This window comes from Dendropsophus ebraccatus, chromosome 3 (genome assembly GCF_027789765.1).
Source record: "Dendropsophus ebraccatus isolate aDenEbr1 chromosome 3, aDenEbr1.pat, whole genome shotgun sequence".
In the NCBI taxonomy this organism is placed as follows: Eukaryota; Metazoa; Chordata; class Amphibia; order Anura; family Hylidae; genus Dendropsophus; species Dendropsophus ebraccatus.
In genome coordinates, this window is record NC_091456.1 from 135,173,661 (window position 1) to 135,196,805 (window position 23,145).

Here is a 23,145-nt window from a genome sequence, read left to right on the forward strand (position 1 = left end):
GACACCGAAGAGGAAGGAGCTCCGTGGATCCGGTGAGTATATGGGGAAGGGGGGGTGACTGGGGGGCGACTTGGGGGGTGGGGGGACATCACTTTTTATCCCCTGTCACCAATCATTCATGGTGACAGGGGATAAAAAGTGCCTGGAGCACATGGCACAAGCGATCAGCGGTATATAGTATATACCGCTGATCGCTTGTACCGGGACCCCACAGGGGGGGTCCCGATGACTGCCCCATGCTCTCCGCTACCTCCGGTGGCGGAGAGCATGGGGCTTTCATTCATTTTTCTTTTTTGATCACTGTGAACAGACATTAGTCTGTTCACAGTGATCGCGGCGGCCATCTTGGATCCGATGGCCGCCGCGGGAGGGGGGGTTAGTGACTGGGGCACTAGGGGGCTGATCTGGGGTCTGATTTTTACTTATTTCATCTCCCCCCACCGTGGATTCACGGTGGGGGGAGATGAAATACAGCGGCGGCACGGGCCCATTAGTGACCGCCGTTTCGGCGGTCACTAAGGGGTTAATGGGGGTCAGCTGCGGGATCGCAGCTGATCCTCATTATCTCCGGTGCCTCACTCAGATGAGAGCGGGATCGCTGTCCCTGCAGCGATCCCGTTCTCATCACAAAGCCCCGTCAAAGCCGGAACGTATATGTACATTCCTACTGCACGGGGCATGTGCAATAGGAACGTATATATACAGATGGCTGACGTGAAGGGGTTAAATATAATCAACTTTTCCTCTTTAGCTTGAGCACAGTATAAATTCACCATAGAGATGGTGACATCTGTCAGCAGTACATAAACCAAAAGGAAATATGTCCAATTATCCATACAATAGGAATTCTGACTGACGTCATGAGCCACCTAGTTACTGCTCTATTCTGGAATCACCGTTAAGACGGCTTTTACGTCTGATGTGGTGAGACCCATTAAGGATGTCAGAACTCCTAGAGGTAATGACTCATGACCAGGAATAATCCTGTTTCATCTCCAGCAAAATCTATACGTCCAATCAGGAAACAGATTTCTTTAATTTAAAGGCCATGGGATCTGCTAATCTAATGCTCAGTTTTGACTGCTAGCTGCATACCCCTTCATGAAAATAACAAAGCTGTTTGCAGTGAAAACCTATTGTCTATGACACCTACAAGTAGAGAAAAGATCACATTACCACTGTACCTTCCAAGGCATAGCTCTTAAAATGGGATGCTGACGTATCCATGCACTGGCTGGCATGGGTCCCATTTACTTCAATAGTGGGAATGTATTAAGGTAGTGACTATGTCTGAAGATATACAAGCTTTTACTTGTCCTAAAAAGCGTGGTGTGCAGTGCAGTACTTGTATATATGCCCATGACCTAAACATTGTCACCAGCTGACTATGTTGGGGGCGATGAAGTTAAAGGTGACATTTTTTATTAAAGTATTGCATTGCCCCCCAAAAGTTATACAAATCCCCAATATACACTTATTACAGGAAATGCTTATAAAGTGCTTTTTTCCCTGCACTTACTACTGCATCAAAGCTTCACTTCCTGGATAAAATGGTGATGTCACAACCCGACTCCCAGAGCTGTGAAGGCTTTGGCTGCTGGAGAGGATGATGGCAGAGGGATGTTCAGTGTCCCTCCAGTGCCCTGTGTCCCTCAGTGTTCCTCTGCCATCATCCTCTCCAGCAGCCACAGCCCGCACAGCTCTGGGAGTCGGGTTGTGACATCCCCATGTTATCCAGGAAGTGACGCCTTAATGCAGTAGTAAGTGCAGGGAAAAAAGCACTTTATAAGCATTTCCCACAATAAGTGTATATTGGTGATTTGTATAACTTTTGGGGGGGCAATACAATACTTTATAAAAATTTCCGCCGGACTTCTTCTTTAATAGAGCCTGTGCCAGTCAGTGTAAGGACACGTCAGCAAGTTGTCCAAGTCTTGAAAGGCATAAAAGTAAAATGAATGCCCATTCACTGATAAAAGTCATCTGAACCTAATGATAGTGGCAGGAGAATGACCATCTAATATAATATTATATATATATAGGAAGAATAGCTACTGGGTGAACTACAACTAAATCCTGCCACAGAGATATCTAAAAACTTTCCCTGTGCTGTGCTTGCATATAGTGAATTGTAGGCACTCAATGTTAAAGATCACTAGAATTGTACAACAAAATGTTTGTACTATCCTCAGGAGCGACCATCAATATTAAAACAGCAGGGTACGAATCCCAGCACCCCAAGAGTCAGCTGTTTGAAGGGGGTCACGGCACTTGTGCAAGTGCTACAACCTCTTCAATGTTTACCTAAATTACTGTACTACTTGTGAAAGCACAAGGTACTGCTCCTGCATAGAGCAATACTGTACAGCCCTGTACCACCCCTACTAAAAGCATAAAAGTGATAGAAAACTTTAACATACACTGTGGCCCTTTAACCACCTGATGGTCACGGATCCGGGAGTCAGACCCCCTATGATCTAGTAAAGAATATGCCATCTTTGGATAACTCTTTTAAAATCAGCTTTTTGGAACCTCCCATGTTGCGCTGCTGACTTACAAGAATCCCAGTGCTTCTGTATTAAACCTAACACCCGGGGCAGGAGCTTCTGAATCCTGATCTTACCAGCTGCAAAGATGTGCCTGCCGGGAAGGTAAAGTAACTCGAACTAATAGTGAATAAATTCTGGGCTAGCACAATGGGAATAAAAGGCATGATATCATAGCCTCTGCCGGGTCACAGGTTTCATCAGGTTATTTCCAGTGATAATAAAAGAAAATTCTATTTTTATGAACTGTGACATGAGCTCATGAAAATATGGCATTAATGTGTCATGTTGCATTGTTACACTACAGCCAGCTACAACATTGACGTCAGCCAGCACAGTATGTTTTCTGGGTAATTTACAAGGAGTCGGGGGCCGTGTCAGCTTCTACTTATAGAAATGATCCTGTGGAAAAGACAACCTAATCAATAAGTATTCTACCAGCAAAAAACGCTTCATATCCTTCCTTAGGCGAGGCTGCCAATAAAGCAGGCTGCTTATGGGAAATCCAATGAGATGGTTACCTCTTCTTTTCCAGCGGCTAGCAGAATATCCTGGTTGTTGGAGATTACTAAGAAACATAAAAATAAATAGCGGTTAATGTTTTTGGTTTCCGTGGCAACATATTGACAGAAGACGACTTCTCAATTTCCTCGCTGTCTGTGAAATCAGGAGCGCTGCTCTGGAGCCAAGAATGACAGCACCAGCCGCAGCGCTGGACGTGACAAAGAAATTAAGGATTTCAATCACCCCAGCCTCTCCTCTATAGCAGGTAGCCGGGAGTTTCCAAACCAGCATTCAGGATGGACAGGGAAAAACTGATTAATGGGATTCTCATTTGCAATCACTTAAATGGTGGGAGGTGATGAAACCCATGCCTCAATAAAAGCCATTACTCTCTCCGCATATTTATGTATATGGCAAACAGGTTAACTGCGCTGAGGTCATCACAAGCTGCCAGCGCTCAATGGAAACAGTAGGAAAAAAAGTGACCTGCAGAGGATAAAAACACACATGAAACCTCAAGAAAAGCTGTCAGCTGCCCTGACCTGCCCCTAATAGCATACAGCTCTGTTATTCCTATGGGGAAAGTGTGAATAAAACGACAACTAGGAGTTAACTTCACCTTCTCAACTGGGCATCTCCCAACACAGACTGCACTTATTGGACAATGTCAGTGGGAAGGGGATACAGCCCCAAACTGGTAACACCTTGTACCATACATTTCCAGGAGGAATAACAGAGGGGTGTCAAAACGTATTGCAAACACAAGTATTTACCTTATATAACACACATTTATAAAAAAAGGCAAATATTGTACAGGGATGGTAGAAATGCCTGCACACCTAGGATTATTATTAAGCACTCCTGATTTCACAGACAGCAAGGAAATTGAGAAATTGTTACAGTTGTCAATACAGTGGTATCTTTGTTTAAGAGGAACTTGGATTAAGAGCGCTTTGCAAGAAGAGCTCACAGTTTTTGAAAATAGTAACTAGCGTGGTCTACAGCACTGTACTCTCTCAGTCTCCCTCACCTTCCAAATCATAGCACTTCCACTTCAGGTTGGGGCTTACATCAGAGGACAGGACTGTGGAGGTAATCTCTTCATAGGTGTAACCCCTCTCTTTCCAGACAGAGAGTGCTGCTATACTGTGCCCACATCTGTCCTGCTCATTGCTTCATGCTCCCTGCAGTCTCTGCCAGCCCTTGTGTTTCCCATCTTCTCTATCCCTGCTATAATGTGCCTGCACCTAAACTCACATATACACACTGCTACTATAATGTGCCTGCGCTCAGCTATACACACTGCTGTATAGAGAAGTTTCTGTAACATCCTCCTGCATAGCTCTGTGATTCTCACTTCCTGATTGGTCCATGCTGAACACACCTTTCCCCATTACGGTCATGTCATGTGACCACACAGACATCTGACAGCAGTCCTGCTGCTTCTCTATTCTAGCCTATTTGTTAGAGATCGATAGTACAGTGGTATCTCAGTTTAACTTAGATTGAGAGTGTTTTGCAAGAAGAGCTCACAGTTTTTCAAAATTCTAACTTGGTTTAAGAGTATTGCTTTGGTTTAAGAGCTCCCTGTACTGGGTGGGAATGGGAGTGGGGGAGAAGCATGGTCTGCATAGCGGGGTCTACAGCACTGTACTCTGACCCAGGAACTCTCCCTCACCTTCCAAGGTAATCTCTCCATAGCTGTAACCCCTCTCTCCCCGGACAGAGAGCGCCGCATTTATCGGCCCACATCTGTCCTGCTCATTCCTTAATGCTCCCTGCAGTCTTTGTCAGCCCTTGTTTCCTATTTTCTCCATTCCTGCTATAATGTGCCTGCACTTACACTCCGCTATACACACTGCAGCTATAATATGGCTGCACTTACACTCATACAGTCATTCACACTACTGTATAGAAAGGTTTCTGTCACTGTTAAATGTTTCATTTGTTTGACATGTTATTCAGAAAATCTGCTTTGGTTTAAGAGTGATTTGTATGACAACAAATTATGCTCGTAATCCAAGGCACCACTCTACATTTTTTAATAAAGCTATATTACTTTGTAGTATAACTTTATAAACATATGTATTTTTTTATTCACATATACACTTCTGTTTAGTAGCAGTAGTAAGGGGTGACACAGACCCATGCTGCCACCAATGCTTGTGTTGGGAACTGCCAGGCTTTAAATCCAGCAGTTCCTGACACATACTGCAGGAATCCTATCCCCTGCTCCATTCTAGCACTGCAGCTATACAAAGCAGGGGGTTTGTTTGCCCCCATGTAATGTACAGAAGCAGTGCGAGCAGTGATAGCAGACACCGCTCCCTCTGCAGAGGCTGCTGTAACCGCGATTGTGCCGGGCAGCAACCTCCCACCCGTTAACTGTATGTAGAAATATACAGTACATGGGGGAAACAAACCTCATTTTATGTCTCTGGCCTATGGGCAGCAAGTTTTCTCTAGATACAATTTATAGAGGTTGGCCAGTTTAGGTCTAATGTTAACAAAGGTGTGATAAAAATTAGTATGTTTAACTTACTAATATAACATTTTTAAAAGTTTTCCACTGGCTTCTGTATGTGTAAAGACATGCCCCTTGGTAACCATGTCTTAGGTCACTGCACCCACCAAAAAAATGTCCACAGATCGAGGTAAGACATGTCCATCAGCCTCCTCCATTGACACACGCTGCACTAGTTTCCTAAAGGGCAGGTGACAGCTCTATATGGTACTGGCATCTGAGCTTATACGGCTGTCCAGGAGGCTAGTGCAGGTGCAGTGTGTTTTTCATCATACCCATAAATTATACAGCTAAAATAAAATGATTTACAGTTTTCAGCCCGTGACCCAAAACCTTTTGCTTTTATCATTGGAAACCTTACATGGCGTGTCAGTAAAATACTTACTAGTCCAAACAAAAGGCAACAGCATCCCAGGAAAGGAATTAAATATAAAAGGTCTTTTTATTCCAGCATGGCAGCATACATAGCAATGTTTCAACCTTTGAGGTTTAAGTAAAATACTTACTGTCAGGTGATGTCTCTTGCCAGTGCTCAGACTCTGCTGTGAGGGCCTTTGCCTTCATCATGAGGAAAAACATCTAGAAATAAAAATACAAATAAGACACTGAGCGCACATAGGGGCAAACTGCAGAGGTGGGCCCTGCACACATCACATACTTATTACCTATACTGTGGATAAGAGGTTGGTTATATCCTTGAGACAATCTATTTGAGCTGAGACCCACGCTGAATAGCTGATTTTGTGGGAGGAAGTCGCCAAAGCCTGCTTATTCTTCCTACATAAGCAGCTACACAGGAAATAGTAATATCCCAAGCACTACATGGAAGGACCATAAAGTAATGGCATATCATAGCAATATACAGTAACTTTATGAGATGGGAATACTCCTGCCACTAGAAAAAACTTGACATGTCACAAAAGTTTTTAATGGTCAGGGTCTGTAACCATCACCTATCATGAATGACCTGATCCCTTCTTATTTTATATACTGGCGTCACCTTACCCTGTTATTCTGCCTGTAATGATAAGGAGGAGACTGCTAAAAAGTGATCACTACAGAACAGGAAGTGATACGGTTAGGCCTAGTGGCCAGAATGAAAGTTGTTATTTTATAATACAGATATTAAGGTGGAATATATTTAAAATAAACTTGATTTAAACCAATTTTTTTTTCTAATGATGATGGGTATAGTAGTACAGGCACAGAGTGGATGAGGAGTGTAGCAGTAGATAAGGAATGTAGCAGTAGTGGGAGTAATAGTAGCAACAGTAATGGGAGTAGTAGTAGTAGTGGCGGAAGTAGTGGGATTAGTAGTAGAAGCAGTAGTGGGAGTAGTAGTAGCAGTAGTGGCAGTAGCAATAGGGAGGACTAATAGCAGTTATTTGGTAGGAGGGGTGGGGTGCCACGCTGGGCTTGAACACTCTATGGTGATGCCGTTCTGGGTCTCTCCTGCTCCAGGGGCTCCTCAGTGCCAGGCTGCTGCTCCTGCTTTTGCATGCGGGCAGCAGGGATCTGCTGTGTGCATGCATCTCCTTGGTGCAGGCGGTGGGGATCTCCACTGTGCAGATGAGGCAGCACTGCATCCAGCAGGGAGCGCTCTGACCTGCAGGAGGATCAGCCTGCTGCACCGGGCACAGTCACACTCTGTGGTCAAGCTGGAGGCTGCCAGTAACCGCCACTGCTCCCCCTGCAGGTCAAAGCGCCCTTTTTCTTTTTATTGAATTTACGATTTTCTAAGAAAATAAAATTGATTTTCAAATTAAATGATGATTCAATTAAGTGAATTCACTGAATTAGTTTGATTAATCGCCCAGCCCTAGGAGTCAGCATTAGGACTGGTAAATGGCATGGATGCGTGGAAGGCTAAGTGATACAATGGGGCAATCTTTTAAAGGGGCAGCCTCTATTGTGGAGGAATGGACAAAATGGGGACAACACATGGCCAGATTACAGCTGCATAAAACCTTCAATACAGAACCCTAGCCAGAGAGCTATAGTTATTTTTTTTATGGCACTACTAAGACTCCATATGCCTTCTGTGGAGATAGTCTCTGACATACGGTAATGTATAGAGCTGTAGTATGGTCTCCTGCATGCAACTCCAATATGTATCGCTAGTAAGATATACCCGCAATCTATAGAAAGGTTCATATCATGACTGTGCCCTCCATGCCAAGGGCACACACATATGTGTTATGAATAAGTCGTAATATATGTTGACGTCTGAATTTCTCCCCATGAGAGATGTCACTGGAAATAAGGACTGCACATGCATGATATTAACAAGCACAGTGCTGAGACATAAGCTGCTGTCAGGTGTCTGGCAGGAACTTCGTCCCCCTCTCCCCATCTAGATAAACATGCATGCTTGGTCAATAGCTATCTTATTTATACGGCCAGCTTAAAAAAATGTAGCAGAGCTTGGCAGATCTACAGCGCTGGTAGTGGCCAGAAGAGAGGACCTTCAGCTTGTCTCCAACAATTACCTGTCAGTCCACAAGAATGTAATTTTCACAACAACCATTGCACTGGTATTGCGATTACAATGACAATATTAGTCTTTGTTTACACATAATTCTTTGAGCTGTACATATGCAGTGACCCAGGAGGGCAGGTGTTATGCGGCTGGACTAGTTGTTGAAGCACCACTAGGGCACTTGTTGCCGTGGCCAAGGGTAGTAGGTTTGCTCACCCCTGGATACACTGACACAGCACCTCTTTTTTTTTTTATAGGGGTTCGGTGTGGTGCAATCTGCTGCACACTAACGAGCACAGAGTCCAGGCACTTAACCCCTAGACGACCCTGGACGTAGGGTTACGTCATGGAAGTCTGTCCCCAGACGACCCATGACGTAACCTTACGTCATGGGTGTTATTCCCGCTATGAAGCGCGCTCCGGAGCGGAGCGCGCTTCATAGGAGGTGGGGGCCGGCTGCAGTGAGCTACCGGGACCTCACCGGTAATGACACGCTGCAGCGATCGCGCTGCCGCGTGTCATTAACCCCTTAAATGCCGCGATCGCGGCGCGACCGCAGCGTTTAAGTGTAAGTGACAGGGGGAGTCCCCTGTCACTTACCAATCGGGACCCCCGCAGTGTGACTGCGGGGGTCCCGATCGGTAAAACGGACTGCAGGAGGTCTCTCACCTGCCTCCGTGCGGTCCGATCGGCGATCTGCTACTCTAAGCCTGCACAGGCAGGCTCAATGAGCAGATCGCCGATAACACTGATCAATGCTATGCCTATGGCATAGCAATCATCAGTGTAGAAATCAGACTAATCTATGTACAAGTCCCCCAAAGGGACTTCAAAAGTGTAAAAAAAAAAAGTTCAAAACACTAACACACTACCCCAAAACCCCTCCCCCAATAAAAGTCTAAATCACCCCCCTTTCCCATTATATAAATAAAACATATAAAAATTAATAAATAGATAAACATATAATATACCGTAGCGTGCGTAATTGTCCGATCTATTAAAATATAACAAGCGTCATTGCGACCGGTAAACGGCGCACACGAAAAGAGGGGAAAAAAGTGCGCAGATTACCGATTTTATGTTACATTATATATTAAAAAAAATCAATAAAAAGTGATCAAAACGTCCGATCTTCACAAATATGGTATTAATAAAAACTAGAGATCATGGCGGAAAAAATGACACCCCATACAGCCCCATAGGTGAAAAAATAAAACCGTTATAAGCATCACAATAGGCCCATTTTATTAATATTTAATTGCCAAAAAAAAGGATTTCATATAAAAAAAATATATATAACATTAGAGAATCTGTGTAACCTGCATATGGTTGTGTTCGGACTGACCTATAGAATAATTGTATCATGTCGCTGTTACCATATAGTGCATTACGTAGACACAGGAACCCCCCAAACGTTACCATATTGCATTCTTTCTTACGATTTCACCTATTTATATCTTCATAAATAATATATTTGGAATTCCATCATACATGTTATGGTAAAATGAATGACGCCATTAAAAAGTACAACTATTCCTGTAAAAAACAAGCACTTACATGGCTTGTAGATAGAAAACTGAGAGTGCTAGAGCTCTTAGAAGGGGAGGAGGGAAAAACGAAAGCACTAAGATCAAAATTTGCGCGGTCCACTGGGTCATTTTGGGCCTGGTCCTCAAAGGGTTAAAGAGAGACAATTAGCACGATTGTGACGAGAGTGGGCTCTTTGCCTGTCAATCATCCCCACACTGCGCGCTGAGTGACTAGCTGCTGCCCTCTCCCTGCCTCTCACAGCAGAATAAAAATACTTTGGTACCTCTAATAGTGTGTTGTCTCACCTCCACATCAGAATTTGGCGGCGGTACTTCTGGCTCCATCTCCATGAGCTTGCTCTGGCACTGTGCAAAACACAAATATGAAAGGCAAATATGAAGTCAGTTGAATAAACCATTATTGCCAATATGTTTTTCTTTTCCTCCCCAATGTCTGTCGAGCAATGCACAAAATATATAGTCTGTCTTAGAGGGGCTCGTTTGGATTTCTCTATAGATAAGGAACTATCAAACCACTTTACTCATTTTATTCAGAATACAAAATCTAAAATTGTTATTTCCAGCACAACCAAAAGGTATTTTTAGGAGGTTTTTCGTAAGATTTTTAATAAAAGCTGTATAGGCAAACAGTGTCATCTGTCATACACAGGTATACTTATTCAAAAAAGAAAATACTGCATGGTATATTTTATAGTTTACAGTGTAGGTTCTCCCCATGATTTATGCCTCCTAGCAGGTGTAAATGGTGATAAGTCAGACGGAGGAGGAGGCCATGCCTTCTCATGGCCTTACCACGCTCTTTCCCTGCCCATCAGGTGAGCAGGACGTAAAGTAGCAGATCTTAGTTTGCATACAAATCTGTGACTTTTCGCAGATCTACCTCAGGAATGGGATTGATAAATGCCCCCCGATGGGTCTGTCAGGACTACGCCACAGTATGTGTCAGCATTACAGATGAGCAAACCTTGGCTATGTTCGAGTTTGTCCAAAACCCAACTTTTTGCATAGTGACAGAAGTTGGACACATTTATATTAGTTCTCTTTACAATAGGTCCTTAAAGAGGTCAGGAAGGATTTTTGGGCGACATTACCATTTATCAACACATAATATTTCACAATGGTTGTAAGGATGAAACAGAACATCCATCCATCCATCCAGTTCAGCCTATTACCCTGCAGTGTTAATCCAGAGAAAGGTAAAACCCCCATGAGGAAAAAGCCAAATTTCCTCAACAAAACAAAATTTGTCATTACTTCTATTACTTCTGTAGTATTACACCTTCTATACAAGTCATGCTGTGCCCCTACCATCCATGATCTAGCATAACATAGGGGTGGGCTGCTTCCTGAAGAGCTGTATTTCTTTTATTATAGTACGGGATACAACACTGTCCGTATGGGCCTTGTTGTGTTTGGTACTGCAGATCACTGACTCTAGTATGAACGTTGCTGTTTTGAATATTGCAGTAAAGGACCATGACAATTCAGCACAGATCTGAGGCTCAATGGGGATCACAAGAGCCTATGCCAAGAACCAGGCAGAGATGGAATACCCCACTTCACCTTACAGACTGCTTCCAGCTTTGGGCACAAGTAACAAATGGCCGATTATTTCACATTTATTCCTTAGAATGGTAGAATCTATAAAAGTTAAGCAGAATAGCACTGTTCAGATTTGGTTGTGAATACTACTGATTTTATTACATTACATCATTTTTATAGTATTTGGCTCACAATTATTTTATTCTACAAAAAAATATTCCAGAAAGGAAATTGGACGGTGATGCACTGGACATATATTCTACAAAGCCAAAGCCCTTAACCTATTTCAGGCAGCCGTCCAGAGTGATGACAAGTTTACAGTCTTATCGAGGCAGGTGTTTTTCTTTCAACAGTATCTTACTCAAACTGTTTTCATTAGAAGAAAAGGTGAAAGAAATTATTAAAGGGGGAAAATGTTAAAAGGGACAACATTCACAAGGATGGTGGCGAGAATGATGAGAACAATCTCTTGGCATGTACTTATTGTAGAGATTCAGCAATAGTAGCTCAACCCCAAAAAGAAGATGACTGTTTCTCTGGCGCCATCTATAGGTGACTTTCCTGTAAGTCCATACCTGACCTTTAAGTGGAAACATAAAACAACCCATTGTTTAACGAGAAACTATTAGCAGGGATGTGTCCATACAGTGTACAGGGCAGTAAGGATGAAGGTAGATTTCCTACCTTCATCCTCAGCGCAATTTTTAGGAACTTTTTGGTTTAATCCATATGCTATTGAGGCAGTTTGGCACACTGGGGCAATCCACCCCAGCGGGCCCGGCCTTTCTGATGAATATTAGGGCAGTGCTCTGCAGTCACGTCACTTCGGTGTTGATCACTGTAAAGCGTGGCATGAATATTCATTAGGAGGGATGGGCCGGTCGAGGTGGATCAGTGGTAGCCTCGCCCCCCAGTTTGTCTCATTATCATACAGATTAAATTACAAAGTCCACGAAAACAGCACTAAGGATCTAGGGAAGAAAAGTATGTTCCTCCTCAGCACTCTACAGAGACATATCAGCAGGTTAGATAAAATAGTAAAGTGTTCTTCTGACCACTGCTGCATTCAGGTTCATCCTCAATGGGGTCATGTAGTAGGAAGGAATGGGGAGCTTGAGACCCTTACTGTAGTAGTTGCAGGGGTCCCAGTGATTGCATGGGCCAAAAATTACTGGCACTGTTGGTTTAGCAAATAGATCAATAGTACAAGTGAATAGAAAAAAAACTTTATAATATATCTTTATCAGAAAAACTCTAACCTCCACTATCTTCCTTCTTCTCCATCCCTCCTGCTAAGCTGTCATCCACTAAGCTTAGTGACAACTTTTTGTTTACTAGAAAACTTGCAGAGCAGAACATGTTGAATAATGATGTATGTTGTTTTCTTTGCAGACTCTGCAACAGGGGTCCTGTTCTGTAAGTTTTCACTCATATGAAGATAATATAGGCACAAACATTGCATATAGCTTAATAGTAGTGAATATAGAAAATTTTGAAATACATCTTTGTAAACTTTGTAAACTTGCTTCTTTCCTATCCTCCTGTCCCCACCTCCCTGCAAAACGGTCATTCAGAAAAGACAACTTGCAGATGAAAATGCCAAATACAAGATATATGATGGTCTGATACAGTGCTAATTCTCATGACTTGCTGATGATCCTTGGATCATACATGCAGCCCAGCCTGGAAGTGAATGAGCGATGTAAAGACTCTTTAAAGCGAATCTGTACCCACAATCTGCCCCCCCCCAAGAAAAAGCTTGCACCGTCGGATAGCTGCTTTTACTTAAAGATCTGTCCTGGGGTCCGTTCAGCAGTTTATTTAGTTATTGTCGTAAAAAAACTACTTGTAAACTTGCAGCCCTGTGTCAAATTGCCATGGCCTAGAGCATGGGTCTCCAAACTGCGGCCCTCCAGCTGTTGCAAAACTACATTTCCCAACATGCTTGGATAGCCAAATCCAAAGCTTTAGCTGTCCAGGCATGATGGGCGTTGTGGTTTCGCAACAGCTGGAGGGCTGCATGGCCGCATGAAGACCCATGGCCTAGAGTATCCATGCCTTAGGCCTGCACCGCCTCTTTGTCCCTCCTCCCCACCCTCTTAACCATTAGGAATGCCCGTGAGCAGGAAGTCTCCTATTCATCATTTGTCTGAAAACTGCACAGGTGTCTTAACGATTCAACAAATGTGCAGTGTTCAGACAAGTGATGAATAGGAGAAATGCTGCCTGGGGAGGAAGGACGGAGAGGCGTCTCAGGCCTAGGGCACAGACACTCTAGGCCACGCCAATTTGACACAGGGCTTCAAATTCAAGTTGTTTTTTAGGACAATAACTGCATCACCTGCCGAACAGAACTGGAAAAGACCTTGAATTAAAAGCAGCTATCCGACGGTACAAGCAGTTTTGGGGGTGGGGGATGGGGGGGGAGAGATTGTGGGTCGCTTTAAGTACCGATCTAAAGGCGCATACGGGCCAGTGTACACAGACCTATAGAGAGTGTACATGCAACCAATGACACCGTTTGTTTCTCCCTTTAATTGTAGCCACAGTATACCCTGAAGGTAGCACTGGTGTATAGATAGCTTTTGGATATTCAGTGACAGAAGGTCTGAAGAATTTTTCTTCATTCTGAGGCCAACACTTGTACTCTAACATCATGGAAATTCTGAGTTCAGGGAAGGGGCTGGTGCTAGCATTTTCCCCCATTTACATTCGTGAGGTTTTGCCCATTTCAGAGATCATATTTCATATTATAGCCGGAGCCAAAATAAGTATTTGTTCAATTACTTCACTCTTTAAATCCAGAAAAGCACTGAGGGCAGCTACATGGACTTTTAGGTACTTATTTTCAATCCAAGATATATGCTTCGCTGATGTTAGGATGTAACATGGATTCTTAGGTAGGTCTCTCACTTTAGCAATGAATTTATGACCTAGACTGAAAAGCCTTTGCCTTTTAGGATCTTTCAGTCATACCAGCTCACAGATGAGGCTGACTGACCTCTGTATGCAGGGCTGGAACAGGAACGCTGTCATGTGAGGCAGGTGCCTTCTATGATATGATAAGTTGTAATGGGAACCAGGAGCTACAGTACTAGACTTCCCTTCTCTCAGTGCTCTGGGATAAAAGAAAAATGGTGGGAATGCATAAAGTAAATTGACCGCACCAGAATGTGACAGGGCATCAACACTTGTTCTATTGGAGATTCCCTATGGGACATAGAGAATAATTCTTCCACCTTCCTGTTTTTTACCTATTGCAAATGGGTCTACATTGAGTCATTCACACCTGCTTGTAAACACCATACATTATGGTTCAAGCATCAATCTCTGTCCTTATTCCAAATGACTTGATGTTCCTCTAAAGTAAATAACTGTAAGACATGAAATGTTCCTTTCCACTCAGCTAAAGATTTGAGCTGTAAGTTTACAAGGAAGTTTCCTTCTAGTGCTATCATGGGGATGCTATCCAAGAACATTTTAACATCTTTTTTTCAACTTCTGGGCTTCTAAGTACTTGCCAGCCCTGCAAGTGTTGGTAACAATAGACTAATTTTTTATTACAGTGGTGCTTTGGATTACGAGCATAAATCGTTCCGGGACCGTGCTTGTAATCCAAATCAATTTTCCCATAAGAAATCATTGAAATGCAGACAATTGGTTCCATACGCCAAAAAAAATGATTTTATATTCTGAATAACATGCAAAAGAAATGAAACAAACATTTAGAAACAGCTGAATATCTGATATTATAAGTTACTGTACAGGAATGGAGAGGATGGGAAACAAGTGATGACAGAGACTACAGTGGATCTGTTATGATTTGGAAGGTGAGGGAGACTTCCTGGGTCAGAGTACAGGGCTGTAGACCCCGCTATGCAGGCCATGCCCCTCCCCCAGTCCCCCTTCCACCCAGTACAGGGAGCTCTTACACCAAAGCAATGCTCTTAAACCAAGTTAGAATTTTTAAAAACTGTGAGCTCTTCTTGCAAAACGCTCTCAATCCAAGTTACTCTTAAACCAAGGTACCACTGTATTTGTTGTAAGTGAATATATAGGCAATATCAAGAACAAAAAGTTAACAAAAGGGAAACTAAACGTACGTAATGTTCTGGATAAGGTGTTCTAGGAAATTATATTCAAAGCTTTTAGGACATCCAGCCCTAAGAGAGTTGTAGGTCTTTTAGTACTGTTATTTAACTGGACTATATTGAATATCTTTCTAATACCATCAGAGGCTTGTCAGCCTTGTATAAAGCCCACTTGCTTTGGACATACCATTATCATTGCAGTTAAGAATTCACTGCATATTTCTTCAACCTGTATGGGTACATTCACACATAAACCAGGCTTAGAAAAACATGGCTACTCTACTGGAAACAGCCCACTCTTGTCCTCAGTTTGGGTGTGGGTTTTACAACTCAGTTTTTGCCTAACCCTGAATAACACTTAGTGGTGCAGATTTTAGCTATTTATTTATTTTGGTTAAATCCAGCAGCATAAAACATGCAAGTCCCAGTATTGCATTTGTAATTGATAGGATAAAGTTTAGGCATTTGAATTCATACTAATAAATAGGTTATGATCACTTATATCACCTATTATGATAGGTTATAAGCCACTTATACAAGGGCAGATGAGTTACCTTCTATATACTCTTAAACCTCATGTGCCCTGAAAATAAAAAGTGATGAACTACACTGTGTTATGAGTACGATTCAATGAACACAAAGGTTTTTTTTAAATGTGAAACAGATAGAGCTAGAACTGACAAATGAGCTGAGATTAACAACTTCTAAGATACACAACTAGCATTTTTACCCCATCTAGGTGGTACAAGAAGGGTATTATAAGATAAGTCTCCAGAGCTATACATTTTCTTACCTTCTCTATCTCTGCCCAGATTTCTTCACAACGTTGAATCAATTCCTCACTGCCTTTCATGGAAGGTGTCAGTAAGTTGGGTGGGATATCATGCTGGTACAATGACATGTGTCTTGCGAGCTGCTCCATCTAAAAAAGAAAATGTTTTTGTTTTTTTTTGTTTTTTTTAACCATTGATGGCCAGATCTGCATAGACTACTACACTTTTCTGTCCAATGATAAAAAAAAAAAAACAAGAAACCTTATGAACCCATTGAAGAGTACCTGTCACTAATATATAGACATAAGGCCACCTTACCGTGGTGGGATGGTACACGCTATCTGCAAATAGTATGCTAAGAGCCTCAACATTTTTATAATAATTTTATATAGCAGTTTTGTGATTTTTAAAACTTTATTGGGTTTATATCTTGGTATTAGCAGAAAGCTGTTTCACACCCCCTCTGTTGTTGTAAGTCCTAGGGCCATGTAAAAAGTTTAAATTGGTCAGTATCTAAATATTCAGACGACCACACTACCGCACATTCCTCTCCGGGCTTTGTGTCTATGAGACCTGTGTAGTTGTACCTTACCTCTTCCAGAAGGTCGTCCAAATTAATCTGCAAAAAAAAAAAAATAATAATTACTTAACCTGAAAAAGTAACTCGTCCTAGTCTCCTAAGGGTGCCTTCACACTTACCAGATCCACTGCGAATCCGGTACCATTCACCAATCACCACAGCGGGATTGAGCTATAACCCCCTGGCGCCCACAGCCCCGCCGCATCCCCGCCTCCTGCAGCTCCGCCACTGCCCCCATCAGCCCCGGCGCCCGCAGGCCCAATTGCCTCCAGCACGCATCCCCAATCATTCCCGTAGCCCGCACGCATCCCCGAAGCCAGCACGCATCCCCGATCGCCGCCCGCATCCCCCATCATCTCTGCAGCCCGCACGCATTCCCCATCATCCCCGCAGCCCGCCCGCATCATCCTAGCAGCTGCGCCGAGGTGCAGGTAATGTATGCTCTCGGCGGCAGCCGGTGGGCTGCGGGGATGATGCGGGCGGGCTGTGGGCAGAGATCGGGGATGCGGGCGGGCGGCGATCGGGGATGCGGACGGGCTGCAGAGATGATGGGGGATGCGAGCGGCGATCGGGAATGCGTGCTGGCTGCGGGGATGATCGGGGATGCGTGCGGGCGGCGACTGGGGATACCGGGGCTTATGGGGGCAGCGGCGAAGTTGCAGGAGGCTGGGATGCGGATGGGCTGCGGGTGTTAGGGGGTTAAAGCTCATACTCACAGCGGGATGTCAATCCCGCTGCGAATATGTGCTATCATAGGGGTGAATGGTACCGGATCCGCAGCGGTTCTCGCTTCGAATCCGCAGAAGTGAGATCCGCTGTGGATCCGGTAGGTGTGAAGGCACCCTAAACTACAATTCCCATCATATCTGGGGCAGTAAAAGCTATACCTGGGGCAGTCCTAGCTTGATAGGTATTATAGTTTTGCAACAGCTGGAGTGCTGCAAGTTCTCCATCATGGATATAGGCCATCAGTTCTGTAAGGTCGGATAACACCCCATAATAACCTAGAAGCTAGGCAGAGGATAGAGCAGCATGCCCAGGACTGCTGATAGCTGTGTAGTCTGGGTATTGGAGTATGGTTCCAACACAAGACAGGGTGCAGACTCCATTATTTTAAAATGATTGTTAAAATTCCAGTAACTTGCACACAGTCAAAATAATTTTTGCACTGAAGTCTTCCCCAAACTATGCATATATCGGTAAGTATTCCCTCACACCTCCTCCAGTCCCTCTCTCCTGCTGTTATTCCCTCTCACCTCCTCCAGTCCCTCTCTCCTGCTGTCACTACTCACCTCACCAAAATATTCAACCTCTCCCTCTCCTCTGGTATCTTTCCCTCCTCATTCAAACGCTCTGTAATTTCCCCGCTACTGAAAAAAACCCATCTCTAGACCCCTCCTGTGCAGCCAACTATCGACCTGTCTCCAATCTCCCCTTTATCTCTAAGCTCCTGGAACGTCTTGTCTACTCTCGCCTAACCTGCTATCACTCTGATAACTCTCTTGACCCTCTACAGCCTGGCTTCCGATCCCTTCACTCCACTGAAACTGCTCTCACCAAGGTGTCAAACGACCTCCTGAAGGCCAAGTCACAAGGAAACTACTCCTTGCTGATTCTCTTGGATCTTTCAGCAGCGTTTGACACGGTGGACCACCAGCTTCTCCTCTCCACACTCAGCTCTCTTGGTCTTAAGGACTCTGTTCTCTCTTGGTTCTCTTCCTACCTCTCTGACCGTACTTTTAGCGTATCCTTCTCGGGCTCTACTTCTCTCTTACCTCTCTCTGTTGGGGTTCCCCAGGGGTCAGTCCTGGGTCCCCTCCTCTTCTCCCTCTATACAGACCCCATCGGACAGACCATCAGCAGGTTTGGCCTGCAATACCATCTTTATGCTGATGACACCCAGTTATACACTTCTTCCCGTGACATCTCCCCTGCCTTCCTGCAAAATACTAGTGACTGCCTATCTGCTATCTCTAACACTAAGTACCTCTCTGTTCCTCAAACTCAACCTTTCTAAAACTGAACTTCTTTTAATCCCTCCCTCTAACAAACCTAAACCCGACATTTCACTCTCAGTCTGTGGTACTAGCATCACTCCTGTGCATCAAGCTCGATGTCTGGGGGTTATGCTAGACTCTGATGTATCCTTCACTCCCTATATTCAAGGTCTTGCACGCTCCTGTCACCTTCACCTCAAAAACATCTCCAGAATCCGCCCATTTCTCACCACTGACACCGCTCAGACTCTGACCGTCGCCCTGATCCACTCCCGTCTTGACTACTGTAACTCCCTACTAATCGGTTTTCCTTTCTCTAAACTATCCCCTCTCCAGTCTATCCTGAACGCAGCAGCCAGGCTCATCTTCCTCTCCAGCTGTTATACTGATGTCTCCCCCCTGTGCCAGTCACTGCACTGGTTACCGATTAAATATTGAACACAATTTCAACTCCTCACCCTCACCCATAAAGCTCTCCACAACTCTGCCCCTCCATACATCTCCTCCCTCATCTCCACCTACCATCCTTCCCGTGCTCTGCGTTCTGCTAATGACATCACACTAACCTCTTTAATAATCAGAACCTCTCACTCCCGCCTACAAGACTTCTCTCATGCTGCACCAGTTCTCTGGAACTCCCTACCCAAAGACCTTAGACTTATTTCCAACATCCCCAGTTTCAAGCGTGCCCTGAAGACTCATCTCTTCAGGCGTGCTTATAACAGTTCGTAATCTCGTCTCCCTCTGCTATCCCTTCTCCATCCTCTCTACAACCTCGTTGGTGCTATTTACACTGTCCTTGTTATCTGAGCTCAGAGCTTGTGACTAGCTTGCCCAGATTCTATGTACAATGACTGGAACATTGACAAATAAAGCACTTGTTGCCTCTCATGTTAGTCCCAGTCATCCTAGTCTGTACGCTCTTGAGAGCAGGTCTCTAATTCTGTATTTTAATTTATTCATTGTATAATTTAATATATAACCTGTAATGTATTTATATATTTAAATAAGCGCTGAGGAATCTGTTGGCGCTATACAAAAATAATAATAATAATAATATTATTCTTAATATTATTAAGTATTAAATTTAAAGGAGAAGTCGAGATTCTATTTTTTTTTTTTAAGCAGAGGACAGCACTGGAGCCGGGGAGGTAGGTGCATGTTGCTATGTTCAGCTACCTTCTCCTGGCTCATTGAAAAGAAAAGGGGTTGCCCAGGAAAAATTGTAGGGCAGTAAGGTACAGTGTTAACAGGTCCTGTAAAGTCATGGCTACTGCCCGTTTGGACAATGCAGCGGCCTGTGGTCCTGTGACAATCCCAGTGCTAGGACATGAAACACGACTAATGGTCCTTTTACACGGAACGATTTATCGTTCGAATTTGCACAATAACGATCGAATTCGAAAGATAATCGTATGTGTAAACGCAACGAACGATCAAGCAACGAGCGAGAAATCGTTCATTTTGATCTTTCAACATGTTCTCAAATCGTTGATCGTTTGCAAAAAATTTGCAGATCGTTCAGTGTAAACAGTCTTTCAACCATTTCACCTATGTGTGAGATAGGCTTAAGCTATCGCAAAACGATCACATAATGATTTTTCCATACAATGTATTGTTCCATCTAAACGCTGATCGTTATAAAAAAACAAAACATAGTTCATTTAAAATCGTGCGATTGGGCGAATTATCGCTCCGTGTAAAACCACCATTAGACTGGGTACTGGGAGGCTGCTGGGGAGAGAGGCAGGTGAGTACAGTCTCTTCCATCACACGGCTTGGCATATTACGGCTTGGCAACTTATTTCTGGACAACCCTTTAACACTACCGTTCAAAAGTTTGGGGTCACATTGAAATGTCCTCGTTTTTGAAGGAAAAGCACTGTACTTTTCAATGAAGATTACTTTAAACTAGTCCTTACTTTAAACAAATACACTCTATACATTGCTAATGTGGTAAATGACTATTCTAGCTGCAAATGTCTGGTTTTTGGTGCAATATCTACATAGGTGTATAGAGGCCCATTTCCAGCAACTATCACTCCAGTGTTCTAATGGTACAATGTGTTTGCTCATTGGCTCAGAAGGCTAATTGATGATTAGAAAACCCTTGTGCAATCACGTTCACACATCTGAAAACAGTCTAGCTCGTTACAGAAGCTACGAAACTAACCTTCCTGTGAGCAGATTGTGTTTCTGGAGCATCACATTTGTGGGGTCAATTAAAACGCTCAAAATGGCCAGAAAAAGAGAATCTTCATCTGAAACTCGACAGTCTATTCTTGTTCTTAGAAACTGAAGATTTCCTACAACGGTGTGTACTACTACTAAAGAAAAAGATTAAGATGGGCAAAAGAACACAGACATTGGACAGAGGAAGACTGGAAAAAAGTGTTGTGGACGGATGAATCCAAGTTTGAGGTGTTTGGATCACAAAGAAGAACGCTTGTGAGACGCAGAACAAATGAAAAGATGCTGGAAGAATGCCTGACGCCATCTGTTAAGCATGGTGGAGGTAATGTGATGGTCTGGGGTTGCTTTGGTGCTGGTAAGGTGGGAGATTTTTACAGGGTAAAAGGGATTCTGAATAAGGAAGGCTATCACTCAATTTTTGTGGACATCGCTAGATTGGAGCCAATTTCATCCTACAACAGGACAATGACCCTAAACACACCTCCAAATTGTGCAAGAACTATTTACAGCAGAAGCAGCAGCTGGTATTTTATCGGTAATGGAGTAGCCAGCGCAGTCACCAGATCTGAACCCCATTGAGCTGTTGTGGGAGCAGCTTGACCGTATGGTACGCCAGAAGTGCCCATCCAACCAATCCAACTTGTGGGAGCTGCTTCTAGAAGCGTGGGGAGCAATTTCTCCAGCTTACCTCAACAGATTAACAGCTAGAATGCCAAAGGTGTGCAATGCTGTAATTGCTGCAAAAGGAGGATTCTTTGACGAAAGTAAAATTTGATGTAAAAACAATGTTATTTCAAATACAAATCATTATTTCTAACCTTGTCAATGTCTTGACTCTATTTTCTATTCATTTCACAACGTATGGTGGTTAATAAGTGTGATTTTTTATGGAAAACACTAAATTTTTGCGTGACCCCAAACTTTTGAACGGTAGTGTATACATGCTTTGAATTTGAAATACGTTCCACAGACCAATGTTAAAAAAAAGGTATACTTATATGGGTGGTTTCATAAAAGCTTCCCCCCCCCTACCACCACCACCAAATGTCAGAAAAACTACAATGGAAAACACGTGGCATTTTTTTCCTGACAAATTCCTGACCCATTTGTGGCACCTTTTATACTGGTGTATACTGTATATAGCTATGATGTTTGTATATATATATATATATATATATATATATATATACCAACCAGACCACTGCTTTTAGAGCAGAGTGGTGGTCGGTATCTTAGATAACTAGCTATCAACAATGGGAGGGAAAGATCAGCGTATCAGGAGAAGGAGACAATAGTGTATCAGGGGAAGATAGCCAAATGACTATATATGAAAATAAGTATAACCTGACAAATCCTACCAGTACAACTATATCAGCTGAGATAAGAATACCCCTTTAACAATAAGAAGAATACAAATGAAAAAAAATATATACATACTATTTTGGTAAAAACACCACAAAAACTGCCTCATGGAGGCAAACAATACAGATTTTTGTGGTCTTCTTTTCACATGCCAATATGTCTGAAGGAAACCTAGCAGTAATCTCTTGCCTGTTCTTCAGAATATGTGTGGAGAGATGCCAGTCCCATGCAGAGGTCCTATGTAACTTGTAGGGGGTTATACAGTTGCCCCTGCAGCCTGACCACCCTGGGTGAACCTGCGGCTTTCCACACCTGATCTTAAAGGGACTCTGTCACCCCCAACCCACCCTCCTCAAAGCCCTAAACTAAAGTCATCTGTAAGATGGATAAAGGATGCCGATTCCAAATCTGTCATTTGTAGCTTTCTACTCCTTTGTATTTCACCGCTTTACAAACCAGGCGTGTGGCTGCATAGAGAGGAGTACTTAGCTCAAGAATATAATGGAGAGGACTACTGAGACTCCTTGTGGGCTTATAGCAAAGGAATGCAAGAACATAGAAAGAGAAATTATAGATATAGAATCAGCATTACGGTTAGTGGCTGTTTTGAACGAAACAGAATCCCTTTAAGAACAGGTAACGGATGAGCCATACATGTGGCTCTCCACTGCTACTAAACTACAACTCCCACCACATAATGACAGACTGTCAGGGCTTGATGAGAGGTGTATGGAAGCACTGGGTTATATGGTTGATAATCCTCATGATTCGGTACCAGGTGACTGCCCCACGACCCCTCCTCTACACCCAGTCTAGAATGTACCCCAAAGGTCCCTGACACCTATCCCCGTAATGTTACCTTGGAAACAGCCGCTTCAGCCATCCTTGCCGATGTTACAGCAGGAATCAAACGACCCTGTAAACACACACGCACGAATCAGGCGCGTCCACCAGCTATTGGTAAGCGGGACGCCGTGACGTCATCGGCGAGCGCCGCTGAGGGG

General features: G+C 43.5%; 1 protein-coding gene across 2 annotated transcripts in view; it reads right to left on the reverse strand.

Moving 5' to 3' along the window:
* CENPK (centromere protein K) overlaps positions 1 to 23,142 on the reverse strand; it is a 48,178-nt gene extending 25,036 nt beyond the window's left edge. Inside the window, exons 1-6 of one of the 2 annotated variants that reach the window (XM_069962727.1) lie at positions 23,001 to 23,142; positions 16,602 to 16,628; positions 16,030 to 16,158; positions 9,889 to 9,948; positions 6,081 to 6,153; positions 3,068 to 3,114 (exon numbers count right to left, since the gene is read on the reverse strand). In XM_069962727.1, coding sequence (XP_069818828.1) covers positions 3,068 to 3,114; positions 6,081 to 6,153; positions 9,889 to 9,948; positions 16,030 to 16,158; positions 16,602 to 16,628; positions 23,001 to 23,024 — 360 coding nt within the window. In that variant the 5' untranslated portion in view covers positions 23,025 to 23,142. Of the gene's footprint in view, positions 1 to 3,067; positions 3,115 to 6,080; positions 6,154 to 9,888; positions 9,949 to 16,029; positions 16,159 to 16,601; positions 16,629 to 22,330; positions 22,456 to 23,000 lie in introns of those variants that run through there. The other variant, XM_069962726.1, reaches the window with a different exon arrangement.
* Between the last annotated feature and the right edge of the window lie 3 nt (positions 23,143 to 23,145).